This window comes from Geotrypetes seraphini, chromosome 5, assembly GCF_902459505.1.
Source record: "Geotrypetes seraphini chromosome 5, aGeoSer1.1, whole genome shotgun sequence".
In the NCBI taxonomy this organism is placed as follows: domain Eukaryota; kingdom Metazoa; phylum Chordata; class Amphibia; order Gymnophiona; family Dermophiidae; genus Geotrypetes; species Geotrypetes seraphini.
Window position 1 is genome coordinate 204,089,642 of NC_047088.1, and position 19,482 is coordinate 204,109,123.

The 19,482-nt window shown below is 42.0% G+C and overlaps 1 protein-coding gene across 5 annotated transcripts in view; it reads left to right on the plus strand.

Moving 5' to 3' along the window:
• FASTKD1 (FAST kinase domains 1) overlaps positions 1 to 19,482 on the plus strand; it is a 134,639-nt gene that overhangs the window by 19,658 nt on the left and 95,499 nt on the right. For 4 of the 5 annotated variants that reach the window (XR_004539471.1, XM_033944707.1, XM_033944706.1 and 1 more), the window contains 2 exons: positions 8,342 to 8,410; positions 14,727 to 14,852. Coding sequence is in view for 4 of the 5 variants with exons in the window: in XM_033944707.1 (XP_033800598.1) it covers positions 8,342 to 8,410; positions 14,727 to 14,852 (195 nt within the window). In the remaining variant the exon portion in view is untranslated. The remainder of the gene's footprint in view (positions 1 to 8,341; positions 8,411 to 14,726; positions 14,853 to 19,482) is intronic. The other variant, XM_033944708.1, reaches the window with a different exon arrangement.

Genomic DNA, 19,482 nt, shown 5'->3' on the forward strand with positions numbered 1-19,482 from the left:
CCAACCATCCGTCCAAGCCACGCCCCTTTTTTCTCAGTATTCTTAAAGCAACTGTAAGTTATTTGTCTTAGGTTCTATTGCTTTGAGAAAAATGTCAGTAATCTTTCTTTTTTTTTTCCTTCAAGCCTTATCTCAGTCTCTATGAAGGCAATAAGACTCAGAGTAGCAATTCCTTTTTAGATATGGCTGGTTATTCTTTTATAGGATTAATTTATCAAACTTGTTGTGACATCTAGCTTCAGTGCTGAAAAATTTGTAGCCTTCTTTTCTAGCTCTCCTCTTATAAGCCCAATCGCAGCCTCTACCAAGGAGAGCAATATTCCATCCAATATTTTTATTTCAGCATCTCTCAATTATCTCAATGTCACTTTTTTTTTCAGATTACATTAATCCTTTTATTTGTCCTTTTCTCATGGACCAAACGCTGAGAAAAACATACAATCTCCTATATCTGATCTTTTCAAATACAACAGCAGAGATTGTTCAGTAGATTTACTACAGACCTTGCCTTATTTCCAGCAGAGGACAATTAATCCAAGATAGCCTATTTCCTTAGTATGACAGGCATTAAGCGTTTCAAATCCTTTATCCCTATCACTAAGCAGCTCACCGGCAGTCACAGACTTTGTCTATTAATAATTAATTTTTTTTTTTTTTCGATCCAAGATGGCCGCGATCGCGCATCGAGCAACCGCCCGCAAATCCCACTCGGGGAACCTCTCCTCCAGCGTTTCACACCGCAGGACTCAAACCGTGCCAAAGAGGGGAAAGGAAGCCTCCTCTGCCCTATGGCGTCTCAAATCAGTCTCCTCCGATAATATTCAAGAGCTGCTGAGACGTACTTAGCCCTCCACTCCTCACTTCCCAGAAATAAAAACGGCACCTCTGTCTCCCGACTCTCATTCAAAAACGTACCAGGATCGAGAAAGGCACCCCTCTTTCTCCAACTTGATTAAGGAGGCAAAGTTTAATTTAAATGTAAAATCTTTTTTTTTTTTTTGTAGTTTTTTCCTGAAAATTAAGCCTGTTTGTACGGAGCTATACTTTCACCCAACCGTCTTCATTCGCGTCCAAGCCACGCCCCCTTTTGGTTTTCTCTGGATTTTCTTCTTTGTGGATATTTTGGGGTCAATTCCTTTCGTTTTTTTCAATTTTGATGCTGACCTTCACCATTGTGCTGCACCAAGGAGCATGAAGAGATGATCCGGCAGGCAAAACTCATTTGTTTTCTCTAAGTAGCAAAGAACAACTCTTTGGACATCCAGGCGTTTCATTATCTTATCTTCCTCCTTTGCCCCAGAGGGCAAAAAGGCCAGGAGATGCACTTCTGGTTTATGTGAAAATTAGAAACAACCTTCGGCAAGAAAGAAAGTATCGTTCAAAGCAAGACAGTCTACAAAATCCTGAGGAAGGTTTCCTTGTAGGACAGAGCCTGCAATTCTGACACAGCCTCTGAAAACACTGTCTTGACTGTAAAGTCCAAGAGTGAGGCCTCCTCCAAGGGCTCATATGGAATCTGAGTTAGTGCCCGCAAGATGAGATTAAGATTCAATGATGGAAAGGGCTGGCACATGGGAGGGTGAAGATGCAGTGCTCCCTTTTAAAACCTAGACACATCTGGATGAGAAGCCAGTGTTCGTTGTTTTGGTCTGCCCTCTAAAGTAGGAAAGACCTGCTACCTGAACCTTGAGTGAACCCACTTCAAGGCCTTCCTGAAGAAGGCTAGACCATGGCAATTGGAGCCTTGGTCGGATCTGTTTATCTCTGACTGCACCAGCTCTGTAAACACTTCCAAACCTTCATATAGTCTGTTATAAGGACTATTTCTTAGATCTTAGCAGGGTGGTTATCACCAAGTCTGAATAGCTTTTACACACTAAGGCTTTATGCTCGAGCCAAGCCGTAAGACCAAAATGGTCTGGATCCTCCAGGGCAATGGGGCTTTGAGAGAGGAGTCCCAGATGACAGGGAAGCCTGAGTCCCTTGCCCCTCTGCAGATGCACCAGGTTTGCATACCATAGTCATCTTGGCCAGTCCAGGGCAATCAGAATTACTCGCCCCTTGTAAGACTTTATCCTTCGGAGGACTCTTCCTATCACCGAACATGGGGGAAACATATACAGAAACTGCTTGAGGCCAGGGCTGGATCAAATCATCCAGGCTATCACTTTTGGGCTTGTATCTATGACTGAAGAACCAAGTGGCCTTTCTTGTTGCTGGTTGATGCCATGAGATTGAACTTTGGTTGTCCCCAGTGCTGTAGAGCGCTGTTGAAAGCCTCCTGAGACAGAGATCACTCTTCTTGATCCAGTGTTTGACAACTCAGGAAATCCACTTGCACATTGTTCACTCCTGCTACATGTGCCACAGGGAGAGCCAATGGATGAGTTTCAGCCCACTGGAACAGTATTTGAGCCTCCAATCTCAGCCGTGTGCTCCTGGTGCCTCCCTGCCGGTTGACGTAGGCTGCCACGCTACATTGTTTGAGAAGACATGGACCATCTTGTCCTCCAAGATGCTCTCCAGTACCCGAAGCGCTAACCTGATCACTCTCAGCTCCAGATGGTTGAGTGACCACCTGCCCTGCAATGGACACCTCTGGTAATGGGCTCCCCAGCCAAAGAGACTGGCATCAGTCAAGATCTCCCTCATAGATATGCGCAGAGGCATTTCCCTGGATAGGGATCATGACTCTAGCAACCAGTCCAGGTTGTGCAGAGCTGTATTTGTCCAAGGCAGTGCTAAGTCCAGTGCATCCGACAGCGGCAACAACTGGGAGAGCAGTGCCTCCTGTAGAGGGTGTAAATGCTACATCTATTGTTGCTACCATGGACCCCAGATAGTGCCATGCTGTCAGAACTGTCCTGTCCTTTAGTGCCAGAATCTGACACCTGTGCTTCGCACACTTTTGGAAGAAAAACCATGTTCCAATTCATATCGAACATCATCCAATTCATATCGAACATATTCCAAGGACTGTGTCGGAGCCAAGTAACACTTTCTGAAGTTTATCACCCAGACTAGGCTCTGCAGAAGCGGGATAACTTAGCCTTTGACTCATGCGCTTTAAAAGGTAATGCAAAATCCAATACCTTCAAACATGTACTTGGAAGGAAAATACATTAAAGTTGAACCAGAAGGAAAAAAGTGCTTGCATCTTGGCAATATTTAGACAAAATCTAATTGTGGATGATGAAGTTTTGTTTTGTTGGCAAACAAAAATGCAGTGGCTTCAATAGAAGGTCCAGAAACAGACATTTCACAAAGTACCTCATGAAAGACTTCTGAGGAAATTAGAAAGTCCTGGGATAGGAGGTAATGTACTTATGGATTTAGAACTGGTTGAAAAACAGAAAACAGAGAGTGGGTTTAAATGGTCAATATTCTCAGTGGAGAAGGGTAAATAGTGGGGTTCTTCCACCAATACACCCCTCATTAATTACACCTTTAAATAATGTTTTAAATTTCACTATAGTCCATAATTAGGGCTGAACGCTTCCAACATACCACTTTATACGGGAGAAAAAAGCCTCAGATGCCCGCACGCCGTCAGAACTTATCTTGAAGGCAGTGCTAGATAGGGAAACCACTTCATAAGCTCAAAATAAACCCTATTGTTAATGTCTTCCCCACACTCATTAAACAGGCTTCCTTAAAATACTTTTTAAATAACTTGGAGTAACTATAAATAACTTTAAAGAAAGTCCGTATGAGATGACTAAACTTATCTTTTAAACACCGTGGTGCTGGTCTTTTGCTGCAGTGATCCCTGATGTCTCCCTGCCGACGAGGGCAAGCCACCGTTTCACTACAGTGCTGTGTCAGGGCAAGGAAGCCGAAAAGTGTCAATTTGAAAAATGCACAGAAAAATAAAGGCAGCAATTGATTCAAGATCTTGCTCCAGTGCCCTTCTTAACTCCGGACATACTTTCAATCAGCACATGCACTCCATGCTCACACTGCAGCTAAAGATGGTCACGGGTCAAAGCCGCTCTGTTTAAACCAGTGTCTGTCATCACTAATGATGCAAATACTTGATCATCTTACAGGTCTTCCCCGGAATGAAACTGCACATGTCTTGCCTATTTAAACCAGTAGTGCGATTTTTAGGAATTTCTCTTATATTAACTTTGAAGTCTTTTACTATCATATCATTTTCTAATGAAGTGTGGTTCGTGCTAGTTTACGATGCTTTGAAACTCCTAAAAATTGTAACATGAGATTTATTTATTTAAATAACTAGTAAGATAATTTAGGGGGTCTTTTACTAAGGCGCGTTAGCCGATATAGCGTGCCCATTATATTCTATGGATGCGTTAGCATTTAGCACACGCTAAATCGGCTAGTGCGCCTTAGTAAAAGACACCCTAAATTTGCTGATGGCACAAAGTTGTTTAATTTTTTAAGAGACTTGTGAAAAATTGCAAGAGGACTTTGGGGAGACTGGGCATCAAAATGGCAGATGTTTAATGTGAGCAAGTGCAAAGTGATGCATGTAGGAAAGAGGAAGCCAAACTATAGCTACATGATGCTGGGTTCTGTGTTAAGAGTCACTGCCCAGGAAAAGGATCTAGGTGTCATTGTTGAGGATACGTTGAAACCCTCATCTCAGTGTGCGGTAGTGGTTAAGAAAGCAAATAGAATTTTAGGACTTATAAGGAAAGGAATGGAAAACAAAGATGAAAATGTTATAATTCCCTTATATTGCTCTATGGTATGGCCGCACCTCAAATACTTTGTGCAGTTCAGGTCGCTGTATCTAAAAAAAGATATAGTGGAATTAGAAAAGGTACAGAGAATGGTGATGAAAGTGATTAAAAGGGATGGGATGACTTCCCTATGAGGAAAGGTTTAAGTGACTAGGACTCTTCAGCTTGGAGGAGATGGCTCAGGGGTAATATAATGGAGATCTATAAAATAATGAGTGGAGTGGAAAGGGTACAAATGAATTGCTTGTTCACTCTTTCCAAAAATACTAGGACTAGGGGGCATGTGATGAAGCTACTAAATGGTAGATTTAAAATAAACCAGAGAAAACTTTTTCACACAACATGTGATTAAACTCTGGAATTCGTTGTTGAACAACATAGTAAAATCAGTTAGCTTAGTGGGGTTTAAAAAAGATTTGGCTAATTTCCAAAAAGAGAAGTCCATAGGCCATGGCTTGGGGAAATCCATTGCTTATTCCTAGGATAAGCAGCATAAAATCTGTTTACCATCTGTCTTATGGGGTGAATGAACACATTGATAAAAGGTGAACAGCCAAGGACCCAGTAAGATTCATTTTTATTTTGCTGAAATATTGCCCATGTTCGGTCATTTGCATTTTATAGATTGTTTGGTTTTCATTATGAGGGTCACTTGTAATTCTATATTCATCCTTTGTGGATTGTTTCTAAAGGGTTTTTTTTTTTTTTGCACGCTTATTAAACTGGTACATCCGATCTTCTTTTCAGCAGTGTTTTGTTTTACTGCTTCATTTTCTTTATGGAACCTTTTGAAGCTACAGTCAAACTTTGGATAGCGAATAACTTGGTTTACGAGTGTTTTGTAAGAGGAGCAAAACATTTTCTTAAATTTTAACTATAAACGAGCGTTGTCTTGCAGTACGAACACATATACGTGCGTGACGTCGAATAAGCATAATGTATGCATGTTGCATCACTGATCGTGGCTGAGCGTAATACATGCACCTGGGGGAAATTCGCTTTGATATGAGTGCTTTGGATTATAAGCATGCTTTTGGAACAAATTATGCTCGCAAACCAAGGTACCACTGTATTTGCATTTTGTTGTTTTAATGTGCCCAGAGTGGGCAGAGCCTTGAAAGCACAGGGCACAACAGTATCGGCAGAGGGCAGGCAATATCTGTGGAAAAGAAAGTCAACCGTGAGCACACAGCGAGGCAGCAAACAACATTTAAACAATGGTTCGACCTGGGCATTGGTTGAATAAAAACACTAAACTTCTTAGAGATTATTCTAGCCAAGGGCAATGTGGATTTTGGCAGTGATTCAGGGAGCCTTGTCTTCATTCTCCCAGTACATTACTGCTTTTGTACATTACATTAATTTGGACTGGTCTAGTAGGATGAAAAAGAAAGTAAAATTTACTCACACATGTTAATTTCATTTCTTTGAGTCCTGCTAGAGCAGAGGTTCTCAACATGCAGTATGCGGTGTAAGGGTACACACTGCGCAGGTCTCCCATCCCCCTTTCTGCTTAATGGCTGCCGGGAATCCCATGCTCTCTTTCCTGCCTGCTGGCCTCTGCCGATGCCTCCGCTGGGGATTCCATGCCCTTCTTCCTGCCCGCTCCCTTCTGCCGAATCCGACCTGGAAGGCTTCCCTACGATGTCAGAGCTGATGTCATAGGGAAGCCTTCCGGGTCAGCGGGAGATCCCAGTTACCAGGTGGGCTGCTGCTCCTTCCTGTCTTCAGCGGCACTTGTTGCAGGGATGTGGGCAGCTGCTGCGTGTAGCTGACCCGGAAGCCTTCTCTCCGACATCAGAGCTGATGATGGAGAGAAGGCTTGTTGGTCAGCCATGTCCCTGCAACAAGTGCCACTGAAGGTAAGAAGGAGCAGCCCAGCTTGATGGCCCTGGAGCAAGCAAGTAGGGAGAGAGGGGACATGATCTGGGAGAAAGGGGGGGGGAAGGAGCACATTGGGACATGAGAGGGGCATGATTTTGGGACAAAGGCAGGGAGGGGGCATGAACTTGGGACACGAAGGAGGAAGGGGGCACTAACTTGGGACATAGGAGGGAGATAATAGAAAGGGAGAATTGTTGGGCATGAGTGTGTGTGTGTGAGAGAGAGATGGTGCACATGAGGACAGGAAGAAAGGAAAATTGGGCAGAGAAGAGTGAGGTAGGGATGCATGGGGAATAGAAGGATGAGAGGGAGAAATGTTGGCTATGGTGGTGGAGAGGAAAAGATTGAAGGGGATACAAGGGGGAGGAATGTTGAACATAATGATGGAGGGAGAGATGTGGCATGGTACTGGAGAGGGGTGATACAAGAAATGGGGCTGGTGGGCAGTGGTGAAAAATGCTGCACATGATCTGCAGGATGAGAGAGGGAGAAATGTTGGAGGTGGGAGATATGCCTGGATCTCTCAAGACAGATGGTCAGTGAAAGAGAGAGGGAGACATGTTTCCAATAGGGTTGGAGGAGAGAGGAAGAAAAGTTGGACTCATGGAGGGACAGAGAGAGATGGTTGGGGAAGGGAATGAGGTCCGGAGGAGAGGAAGCGTGCAGGAGGCAGAAAGAGAAATATTGGATGCACAGAAGGAAGTGCAACCAGAGACTCATGAAATCACCAGACAACAAAGGTAGGAAAAATGATTTTATTTTCAATTTAGTGATTGAAATGTGTCAGTTTTGAGAATTTATATCTGCTGTTTAAGGTATGTTTTGCAATATATTTATCTATTTTTCTATCGTTGTTACTGAGGTGACATTGCATATTTTGAAGTCATCTGCCTTGACCTCTTTGGGAAAAAATTAACCCGAATATAAATGGTAACATTTTCTCTGCATACAGTGTACTTTGAGGGTTTTTTTATTTTGTGGTTACCATTATGTATTAATAAGATTATATTATTTGTATATGAAAAATGAATGGAAGAAATTGCATTACAATTAGTACTATTATTATGGGGGTGGGATCTGGGGCGGAGCATGGGCGGGCTACTTTGTTGATATTTATTAGACTTAGGAGGTACTTGGCTTAAAGAAGTTGAAAAACACTGTGCTAGAGGACTGAGATATTGTGGATATCTCTTGGGTTTTGCCTATTTTAGAGTTGATATTTGATATATTTTGCAGTAATTCTTTCTGTGGTACAAAATTGGTGTGTAGTAGGTTTTGCCTTATTGTGCTTTGTCATTACACATATTGAAAAGCCCTTACACTGTAAGAGTTCAGTACCTCTACCTCTGTCTGCTGGTGGGAAACACAACCATTTGGTCTAGACTGGGTCTAGCAAGATTCAAGGAAAGGAAATTAATAGGTATAAATAAATTTCACCTTAATGCAGCTCACTGAGAATTGTTCTGCAAACATTAATGTGATTGGAATGAAAGGTTTGTTTGGGTAAATGGGCCAACAAGCTTATTTGACTAAATTCATCACCTACCACTGAAAGACTTTAGCAAAACTGTTTTGTATATTAAGATCTGAGTGACTGTGATTGAACACATCTTACACTATGACCATAGACCATAAAAGGAAGTCCAGGGCAATGCTTGTTTTGTTTTTTATGAGTATCTTGGTGAGATTTTTCTGTTTGGTTAGTATTATTTGTTACTATTACTAATATCTTGCTGTTATTTTTTAAGGTTTAATGTGGCGCACCATGATTCTCTAGTAGAACAGCTGGTGGTAGAAGGCTGGCGAAGGTTGGCAAGGCAAGTATAGTACTCTGATTGTTGTGCTATATGTTATCTACAGTAAACACTCGTGTTTCTTATTAGCTTTATTTTTATTTTTTAAGTTTTTGACTTAGTGTTGTTGTCTTGCTCCTTTGGCCTTCCAATTCAATTTGAACAAGTCTTTATTAGCCTCTTATGCCATGAGTTTTCATTTACCCTTGCCTGTGGTACTTCTGGATTTTTAGAATCCACTACCTCACTGATACCATCACAATTCTTGGTTGGAACTACAGGCCACAATTTTCCCTAAAATCTGGTCTCTAGTTCAATAAGAACTTCAGTCTTGAACCACTGGGTTTATGCATCTTTACCCGTGGGGTGTGTAAGGAGAGTCTCATTTTGCATTTTTCCACTCTGCCTCCCTTCTCCATGGACTGCCTCCCTTCTCCATGGAGGCGAGGTGTCTATTTTGCTCATGTTTATTTCTTTATTCTTCAGGTTTTTTATCATTTGGTCAAGAGGCTTTTCAGTGCTGCAGAGGATCCTGGTCTCAGGACATCTCTGGCTACAGGACAGCACAGACTATCAGGTCGGAAGTCTGTAGTCAAATGGCTGCCTGCATTGCAGGGCACATGCTTGGCCAGCCTGCACTAATGGTTCAGAAGCTTGGGGACCAGTCCCTTGGGAGCATGGCTCACCCCAGGTTCTGTCCACAGTGGGCTTGAGTGCAGGCTGACCAGCTCTGTGGCATTTTTTTTCCATGATCACGGCTGATTGCATTCCTTCTTCCAACGCACACACAAGTTTCAGTAGGGGGGTTGAGGTCTCGGTCCCACTGGAGGGACTAAGAGGCAGTCGGAAGAAGCAAGCAGTCTGGTTTTCCAGCTTGCTTAATGCAAATGTTCTCCCCTTCAGCTGGCTACAGCCTCAGCCTATGCAACTCTGAGCACAAAGCATTGCACAGTGAGTATAGGGCTGACAGCCCATAAAAGAAAATCCAGGGAGGGGGGAAGGTTGTCTCTAAAAGTGGTGTTTTTTTTAGTTCTGGGATAAGAGCCAGGGTCCCCCACCCCTAAAATCCTAAAATTGCTGTTTTTTGAACCCCAGTGTAACTCCAAAATTGCTGCTGCGGATTTCTTTTTCAGCCAAAGATATGAGCTCAGAAGCAACGGCTTGGACATTCTGGTTCACCATGGCCCCAGGAGGGGCTGCTGTATGTCTTCCCTCTGTGGCCCATGATAGGCAGAATCCTGCAAAGGATAATGGACCATCAAGGAATGATAGTCCTGGTAATGCTGGATTGGCCGAGATGCCCATGGTATGCGGATCTAGTCTCAGACTACCTTGTCATCCCAGCTTGCTAATGTAGGACCCTATATTACCCTTGAAAATCCAGACTGCTTTGGCCTTACATCAAGGTTGTTGAGCTCTCAGCATTAGCATGCAAAGGCTGTTCGGAAGTGGTCATTGCTATTCTTCTGCAGTTCAAAAAGCAAACAACGCTGTTAGCCTATGCGAAAGCCTGGTGTACAATGACCCAATTACAGCCCTGACTGCACTGGTGCTAGCATTTCTTCAGGAAGGACTTGAAAAATGTCTTGCAGTGAGCTTCCTTAAAGTACAAATCATGGGTCTCTCATGCTTCAGAGCTCTGATCAACAAAGGAACATTGGCTTCTCATCCAGATATATTCAGATATTTAAAGGGAGCATTATATCTGAATCCACCAGTATGACACCCTTTCCCAGACTGGAATCTGAATTTCATCCTACTTGCTCTAGCCAGAGCTCCATATAAGCCATTGGAGACGGCATCAGTAATGGACGTCACTGTGAAAGCAGCAGTTTTGGTGGCTACCATGTCTGCATGACGAGAATTGGAACTGCCAGCTCTATCCTGCAGGGAACCTTTCCTCAGAATATCGGAGACAGTCCCATCCTTTTTGCTGAAGGTAGTGTCCGGCTTTCATGTTGACCAAGAGGTCCGGTTGCCTGTTTGTATGCCTTCATGAAATTGCTAGACATGCACAGAGTGTTGCTGCACTACCTAGAAGTGACTCAGTTTTGGCTGTCAGATCATCTCTTTAGTGAGGCTGGACTCATTTAGAGCACTGGTCTTTGACCTGGTCTGACCCAGCAGCGGCAATTCTTATGTTCTTATGTTAGTGGGGACTAGCCTCCGGGGTCAAGCGTTTTCAATAGAGACCATTTCTAGATTGATTTGAAAGGCTATTTCATCAGCTTAGATTGGGAGAGGTAAGATACTCCTAGTGGAGTGGACCTTCAAGAAAGTCAGAGGTATCGCTTCCTCATTGGTAGAGTCCAAGGCAGTGTCCACAGAATAGATTTGTTTTACCTTCAAAATTTTATTATTAGTATTCAAAACCCTTTCTACTAATGAACCTCAATTTATTGATAAATTACTCATCCCTTATAGCATTTCACGTTCTCTCCGGTCTACTAATCAAAAACTTATAGCAGTCCCCTCTTTGAAAGTTATTGGAACACGACAACATGATATATTTTCAGTGATGGCACTGCAGCTTTGGAACGCCATGCTTCAGCATTTAAGAGAGGAAAACGATTTGAGTCATTTTAAAAGTAATTTAAAAAGTTTTCTTTTTAAAGATGCTTTTAATCTTTAAATTATGTTTAAACTTTATATTAGTTTCCTTCTTTGATTGCACTCTTCCCTCCCTATTGTTTTCTCCATATATGGTTCTCCTCTGTACTTTAAAAATACTGAATTGTAGTTCTGTTCCCTCTTACCTTTTGTATTTGTCGGTCTGTAAGTCTATTTGTCTAACCCATTATTCTAAATTCTAAATTGTATGTCTAAATATATGTTTATATTTTTATCAATTTTATACCTCACTTAGTAAAGCTAAATAAGCGATTCATCAAACTTAAAATAAGCTTGAAACTTGGCCACTTGGTCCTCTCTCAATACTTTTACAAAATTTTATAGCGGCAAGATTAGATACTGCTTTCGGAGCTTCAGTGCTGTCAACAGGCTCATCTGTCCCACCATATATTCCAGGGACTACTTTGTTATGTCCCAGTGGTTCAAGACTGATGTTCCTATTGACCTAGAAGGGAAGATTATATACCTACTTTGTTAATCTTCTTTCTAGGAGATACGGCAGTCTTCAAAACTTGACATTCCTGTCAGATGATTCCTAGCCTGCCTTTCTGTCTCAGACTTTTCTGTAGCACTGGACAGTTTGCTGCTTTCATGGCCTCTAGCAGGAGCTTTTATAAGAGAGGCTCACCTATCTCAAGAATATCCACAAGAATCGGTAACTATTAACGGAGGCTACACTTAAGTAGGTGAACTGTGTTCCGTTTTGTTATTGGTTATAAAGTGTTCATCATTGTTAATGTTTTTTTGTAGTGTTATGAGCAGAACAGACTTGTTTCTTGGGGAGAGTCCCCGTGCCCCTCCCTTTTTTGTTTATTCTCCAGGGCTGACCACTTGCGTTGATACTAACTGAGGAGTACAGGGCAGTCAAGGGAGAAGGGAGGCGGAGCAAAAAAATGCAAATAAGGCTCTCTCCACACACACACACCATGGTTGAAGGGGTATAAACCCAGTGGTTCAAGACTGATGTTCCTCTCTCCTAGAAAGAAGATTAACAAGGTAAATACATAATCTTCCCATGGGTTTCACCTAATTGCAGCCTGTAAATATCACTGAGTGATCTGGAAATTCCTTTTCTCTTCCCTTCCCTGCTGGGTCTGTGAACACTATTTCCACAGCATCAACTAGCGTGGGGAGTGATAGCTAGAACTGGGTATGAAACTTGAGTTCTTCTCACAGCAGTTCACAAGACTGTTAAGCGTTGTTTATCTGTTTTATTTTAAACAAAGGGCATCAAAATGTATCTATATATTCCTTGTAATGGTGGAAAAGTATTTATAAAATGTAAGTCAGCTGAAATGTTAGGAATCAGGTTAATTATTTTTCACCTATTTGCCTTTCCCCTCTTTCCTTTTTGCTATTTTAATGTTTATATTTTGATTAATTGCTATTAACGAGGGTGATTTAATTCAGAAAAATTAACAGTGAATAGTGTGTATGATTCCATGGCAACAGGTTGAATTCAGATCCACCTGCCCATAAGATCCTCACTCCCAAAGACCCCTTAATTCCCCCCATAGCTACCCCCACCATCACCCATGCCTTGATAAAATATTCCTTGGTGGTTTAAGGGTAAGATTCATAAGGTCCTGCCCATGCTGTTTCTGGCTTCACATCAGCTGCTGCTGCCACCTCTAGTGGTAATCTTATGAGAAGTTGTGGTTGCCATTTTGAAGCTATAACATTACAGAGATCAGAGACTGGATATCGCTCCTGTGCGCCTTTGCCCGTAGACAAACAGATCATTCTTAAAATAGGCTTAGGGAGAATGGATGGTCCTCTGGGAGAGGGAATGGATATCTTTCAAAGAGGGTCTTCCAGGTGGTGTGCTCTTGTGTGTGTGTGTGGGGGGGGGGGGGCTCCTGGAGGAGAAGATGCTCTGGAGGGGCCTCAAGAAGGGTGAATGCTCTTAGGGAGAGGAGTCCTTCGGGAAAGGGGATTATCCTGTTTGGAGGAGGGCTTCTGCTGATGTATAGATGCTTTTGGAGAGGGGTTATTCTTGAGGTGGAACTCTTCAAGAGGCAGGATGTATTTGTGGGGACCTTCTGGAGGGAGGTGGATGTTTTGAAGTGGGGCTTTGGAAAGTAGATTTTCTTGGAGGTCTTCAGGACCTCAAATGAAAATTGCTCAATTTTTAATTGCAATTAATCACAATAACTATACTTCTTACAAATGATTTTCCTTTCACTTTTAAAGTTTTTTTTTTGTGTGGGTGAGGTTGCCCTTCTCTTTCTTCCTAGATACTCTTCTGTCCATCTTTACAGTCCTCAGTTAACTTGCATTGCAGAGAGCACAGAAGCACATGGGCTACCATTAAGATGGGTTATTTTGCCATTATCTCATGCCATTTTAGCACAGGTCCCATATTATGCAATGAGAGCTAATTATTACTAACGAGGGTTAACAGTAAAATAACCCATCTTAACAGTAGCCCTTGGACACTTAGAATGGAAATTTATCAACATGGGCTACTTGAACTTATGATTTTAAAATGTTCAAGGCTTGTGCAAATGAGGACACAGCTTGCAGGAATGGGACAAGGACAGAGACAGGGATAGAAATTGTGGGGATGGGACAGGGATATTGAGATCCCGCTGGAACAAATTCATTTCCATGTCATTCTCTACTTTGCAAACAAAACAAGAAAGGTGACCAATTAGTGCTCAAGCTCTTTTATTTTGATGGACTCAACACGATCATGTTTCGGCCCACAAGGGCCTGCCTCAGGAATCTTATAATTAAATTATGATGGTTTAAACGTACAAAATCCACAAAATTTTTCCAGTCAACAAACGCTGGTTCTCTGAGCAGCAGTCAGCAGTATATGTTGGTTCAAAAAGGAGTGGGCCGAAACACGATCGTGTCGAGTCCATCAAAATAAAAGAGCTTGAGCACCAATTGGTCACCTTTCTTGTTTTGTTTGTTGTTCACTTGTGTGAAGGCAGATTCTACTGTTTGTTCTCTACTCCTCACCACTCCATGGTGAAACTTCACCTTGAGTACTACGAACAGTTCTGGTTGCCATCTCTCATGAATAATGGCGACAGCAGAACCCACCTTCTCATAGTTAAGGCCTTGCTGGGACGACCAGAGTGTTCCTTATTGGGGATTGATGTTCGCCCATTTTTAAATTCATATAACCACTTGTACACTCTTTTCTCGCCATTGTAGGCATCTCCGTAATTTTGCAGCATTCTTCTATGAATTTCATGAGGTTTCACACACTCCGATCACTAAATCTGATGACTGCTCGCGGCTCCTGTACCGTGTAAATAGCGCTGCCATTTTTTATATGGTGCCCTATTGATTAAGCATTCCATGTCATCTATTGGGCAGTGTCAACATTTCCTCTAAGAATATATCTTCGCTATGTGGGAGATTGAAATGCCAGGGGTGTTCTTTTAATGAAATCCTGTCAATTTGCTGTTACGTTTTAACATGCCCTCATACTATCTGTCTTCTTTTTCCTTTCTCTTCACTCCCTTCTCTTCTTTACTCCTGACCCTTCCATTTTTGCAGTCATCTCAGCTTATTGCCAGATTTGTTTTCTGTCCTGTATGTCAGTTGCTCCCATTGTAGCTGTAGATCTGGCAATCAGATATAAAGCAGTAATTATTTTAATTGGTATTCTTTATATTTCTGACATTGTGTTTTGAAATGGATGATCATATTAAATGTTCATAGTTTTGTTTTACTTAATACTTTGTCATAGGTTCAACATGACAGGACTGTCCAAGTTTTCTGTATGTCTGACTGACCAACAAATGCACTATAGTCCCTTAATGGGTAAAATAGCAGACAGTGTCAACAGGAACCTGGATATGCAACAGGATGTACGGTAATTGCCAGTCTGATGACAGAACTTTTGCCTGGAAATTGATATAACCCCAGACAGTCAGTTTTTTGGGATGTCCACAATGAATATGTAAGAGATCAGTCTGCATACTCTGCCTCTTTGGTATGCAAATCTATCTCATGCATAGTCATTGTGGATATCCTGAAATCCTGACTGACTGGGATTCCTTCAGGATAAGTTTGGGAACCCCTTGAAATATGGCATGTAATGAAAGAACTGCTGAAACCTGTAGATATGTTTAACTGTTATATGTTTCTTTAGTTACATGTTGGGAGCTGTATGTCATTTCTATGATGTAGAAAGGTTAGTAGTAACATTAGAGGAAGACAACAGTTATTTGCCATTTGTGTGTGTTTAACAGATTTATAGCCCGCTTATTCATTCAATTAATTTAGTTTTCTATACCGTTCTCCCAAGGGAGCTCAGGATGGTTTACATGAATTTATTCAGGTACTTAAGCATTTTTCCCTGCTTACACCTAAGCAGGTTCCAAAAATACATACATAAACAATCATAAAACATCATCTTTACAAAATAGATTACAACTCATAATAAAAATCACTTTAAACTCTATATTTACTGTATAATATCAGTTCCCTCCTCAATCACCAGACAAAAAAATCTGAGCAAAGTTTTCAAAAGGTTCTTGAATTTCTGTAGATTATCAACCAATCTCAGATTACCAGTGAAACCATTCCAAAGGTTCACTCTCGCTACCCAAGATTGCAGGTGCCCTGGTCACTGCATATTTCACATATTGTGTCTCATCTGTGGAAAGATGCATTTGCTGATCCTGATCTCAAAGGACGTTGAGGACAATAAACAGTCAACACCCTTGACAAATACCAAGGTATACCACAGTTGATTACCTGGAAAGTCAGTACTAACACCTTAAACATAACACATGTTGATCTCTAATCCAATTCTGTACCAAAGTCCTTTTTTAATTTGTTTATTTAGGAACATTTTTTTTTCTCAGATGATTCAAAACTCTTTTTCAGAAAATTTTTGAAAATTAATTTTCAAATACATCCTATTCTAAAATAATATAAAGAATATCTTTTTAGGGGGGATATTGCTGTGAGGGGGTGTTTGATGGTGGTAATTGAGAGAGAGCTATTTGTATGTGGGTGTGCACATGCAGTAGGAGGGGGGCTGGAGAGAGCTATGGGGATGTATGCTAAGAGCACCATAACTGGAAAGCTTTCCAGGCCATAGCGTAAACTGCAAACTGTGAAGGCTTCTTTGCTCTAAGGAAAGTTGCTATGACTACCTCCAAGTAACACTTATGAGTTAGTGCTGTGCGCTCAAGAGCCATTCTATAAGACCAAAACGCTCCATGGGACCTAGACCCTGACTGAAGAGCCCCGGAAAATACCTGAAAATAATAAAAAGAAGCAGATCAAAACCTTCTCAGTTTGCCTTCAGAAGAAAAATAGAAAAGGGAGCTATTCTCTACTGGTGAAGGGGAGGAGTTGAAAGATATGAGTGTCATCCTTCTGCAGTGTTTCTCAACTAAAGGAGGACAACAGCTTCAGTACAGAATCCCAGTGTTCTCCCCAGAAATTTTTACTAGCCAGGTGGCTTGAAAAAGTAGCCGGGTGGGATGGGATGGGGAAATTTGGTGGTGAGTAAAATTAACCCCCTCTTTTACTAAGGTGTGCTAGCATTTTTTAGCGTGCGCAGAATATTAGCGCGCGCAAACCCCTGTGCTACGCAGGGAAACTAACGCCAGCTCAATGCTGGCATTAGTGTCTAGCGCATGGGATAAATCTGCGCGCGCTAGGCACAAGCTAAAACTGCTATTGCAGCTTAGTAAAAGGAGCCCTAAATGTGTATTATTTATATTAGTTAATTATTATTATTTTCCAATGCTCAATATGACTTCCTTTTATAAGGTTTGACACTTGTGCCAGAATATTTTTACTAAATTTAAGAAATATCTAATTCTAGAAGGGGAATAATTAGATATTTGCCCTCTTTCAAATAGTATAGAGGTTTAAAAAAGGGAAATGCGTTAATGAAGTATTTAGGTTCAATCTAGTCATTTATTTCTGCATGAATTTAAACAACTAACAAAAAAGATAAATATGGCTTATCCAGTCATACAAGAAATGGCTCTACAGCACCTCTAATAATGTTTTGATCACTTGGTTCCTTCTTGAGGTCTCACTGAGGATATGAAATAGATGCGACCCCCACTTCCAGACCTCTTCCACATAATTTATGGAGATGTGTTACTGAGCTTTGAAGGAGACCTGTGTGTTTGCACTACAGCAAAATAAAAAAGTAGCAAATAAAGATCAAAGTGAGAGCTAGGGCAAAACAGTTTAGGTAAAGATGCAGGTAATAATTAGCAATGTATTAAAAATATTTTATTTATATTTGCTTATAATGTCATTTGAAAGCTGCTTGATGTTAATACAACTTTAATTCTTTATACTGCCGGGGGGGGGGAGGGAGCAACATCACTTAAGTCAACAGTAAAATTAGAATAGGGTCATTAAATCCAGTGGCGTACCTAGTATATATGACAGCCAGTGCTGATCATTTTTTAACAACCCCCTCCTCTATATAAAAAAGTTATTTTTAGTAATAATCCATGAGTTACACAACAAGGGTGCACCTAGGAAAAGGCAGCATCTTAAACACCGCAGTGAACACTAGAACACCAACACACGCCTTGTAAAACTAAAGAAGCCAGATCCTGCACAGTCGATACTAACAGAAAACCATGTCCTTTTCATACACACAGAACACAGATACACCCTTGCCCAATATGGAATTATCACAAACTAAAAATGGAAATATGTAGACAAGTTAACACCACAAAAACAGTGACTTGTCCCCTAATACTGCGCAAAATATAAAGACAGTAGATGTAAAATTTGAAAAAAATTGCTACATAACAATCACCACTTCACAAATTAACAAATAGAAATAAAACAAATAATGAGAAATAAGAAAATACCATTTTATTGGACTAATCATTTTTCAAATTAGTAGCAATTAGCTTTCAGAGGCTAAAACTTTCTTCAAGACAGTACAGTAAACTGCTGTTATGGTATCTTGTCCTGACCTGAGGAAAGGGAGTTAGTCCAAAAAAAAAATAAATAAATTTGCCTTATTTCCATTTCCTGTTGATAAACTTTAATCAATACAGTTACAATACTACTTGATTCTACGTAAAACAACAAAAAAATTTTTTCTACCTTTTGTTGTTTCTGCTTTAATCATCTTCTTTTCGCTCTCTTCTTTCTATTCGGTGTTTGTCCTTTCTCTCTTCCATGCAACATCTGTCCTCTCTCTTTGCCCCTTCCACCCAGCCTCTGACCCCTCTCTCTCTACCCCCTCCATCTACTGTCCACCCTCTCTGCCCTTTCCATCCAGTGTCCGCCCTCTCTTTCTCTTCCATATGGCATCTTCCCTCTTTCTATGTTAGCAGAGTACTGACAGATTTGGACTCAGGTCTCTTCAGATCAATGGGTGCTGGAAATCATTTGGGAGGGGTTGTTGTTGTTAGGTGCCATTGACTCGTGCTCAAGTCTTAGCAACTTGATGAATTGTGGATCTAAAAAGAAATCAGTTTTGTGCTAGATCAGAAAGGTCCTCCTTAATCATCCCCATGGTTGTTTTCAGCATGTCGAGCCATCGTTCGCCCTCTTCACCAGGTTCCTTCAATCTTCCCAAACATGATGTCCTTATCCAGTGATCTCTCTTTCCTGATGGTGTGACCAAAATAAGACAGTCATAATGTCATCATTTGGGCTTTGAGTGACATAGCCGGTTTGATCTCTTCCAAATTGACTTGTTAGTTCTTCTGGCGGTCCATGGCATGCCTAAAGTGACCATTCATCCCGTTTTGAACGGGACAGTCCCATTTTCAGATCCCCTGTCCCGTTGTCCCCACACACAGCTTCGGGACGCCAAAATGTCCCGTTTTCAGGGACAGCGTCCCGAAGCTGTGCGCGGGGACAATGAGACAGGCGATCGCTTCCTGTCCCTCCCTGCCGCACCAAAAAAAAAAAAAGCCTCCCTCCAGGTCCGCCGCCGCTGCTCCTCTGCTTACCTCCCTGCCACTAATCGCGCCCAGAAGCCTTCTTCCCGACGTCAATTCTGACATCGGAGAGGATGTTCCGGGCCAGTCAAGCAGCGATTGGCTGGCCCGGAACGTCCTCTCCGACGTTAGAATTGATGTCGGGAAGAAGGCTTCTGGGCGCAATTAGCGGCAGGGAGGTAAGCAGAGGAGCAGCGGCGGTGGACTGGGGGGAAGTTTAAATCGGGCCTGGAGGTAGGCTTTTTTTTCTGCTGTGGGGGAGGGAGAAGGAGGTAGCAGGCAAGCAGCCAAGCTGGCTGTCTTTTGTGCGGCAGAGAGGTAGATAGGTAGGCAGGCAGGCTGGTTGGCTGGCTTTGGGATAGGTAGGTAGGCAGGCTTTGGGGGAGGCAGGCAGGCTGCTTTGGGGGAGGCAGGCAGGCAGGCTGGCTCTGGAGGAGATAGGCAGGCAGGCTGGCTTTGGGGGAGGTAGGCCGGCAGGCTTTTTGGGAGGGGGTGGGACAAAGGCTGGAAGGCAGTGAGGGGGACATAGGAAGGAGGGATGAAGGAAGGAGAGAA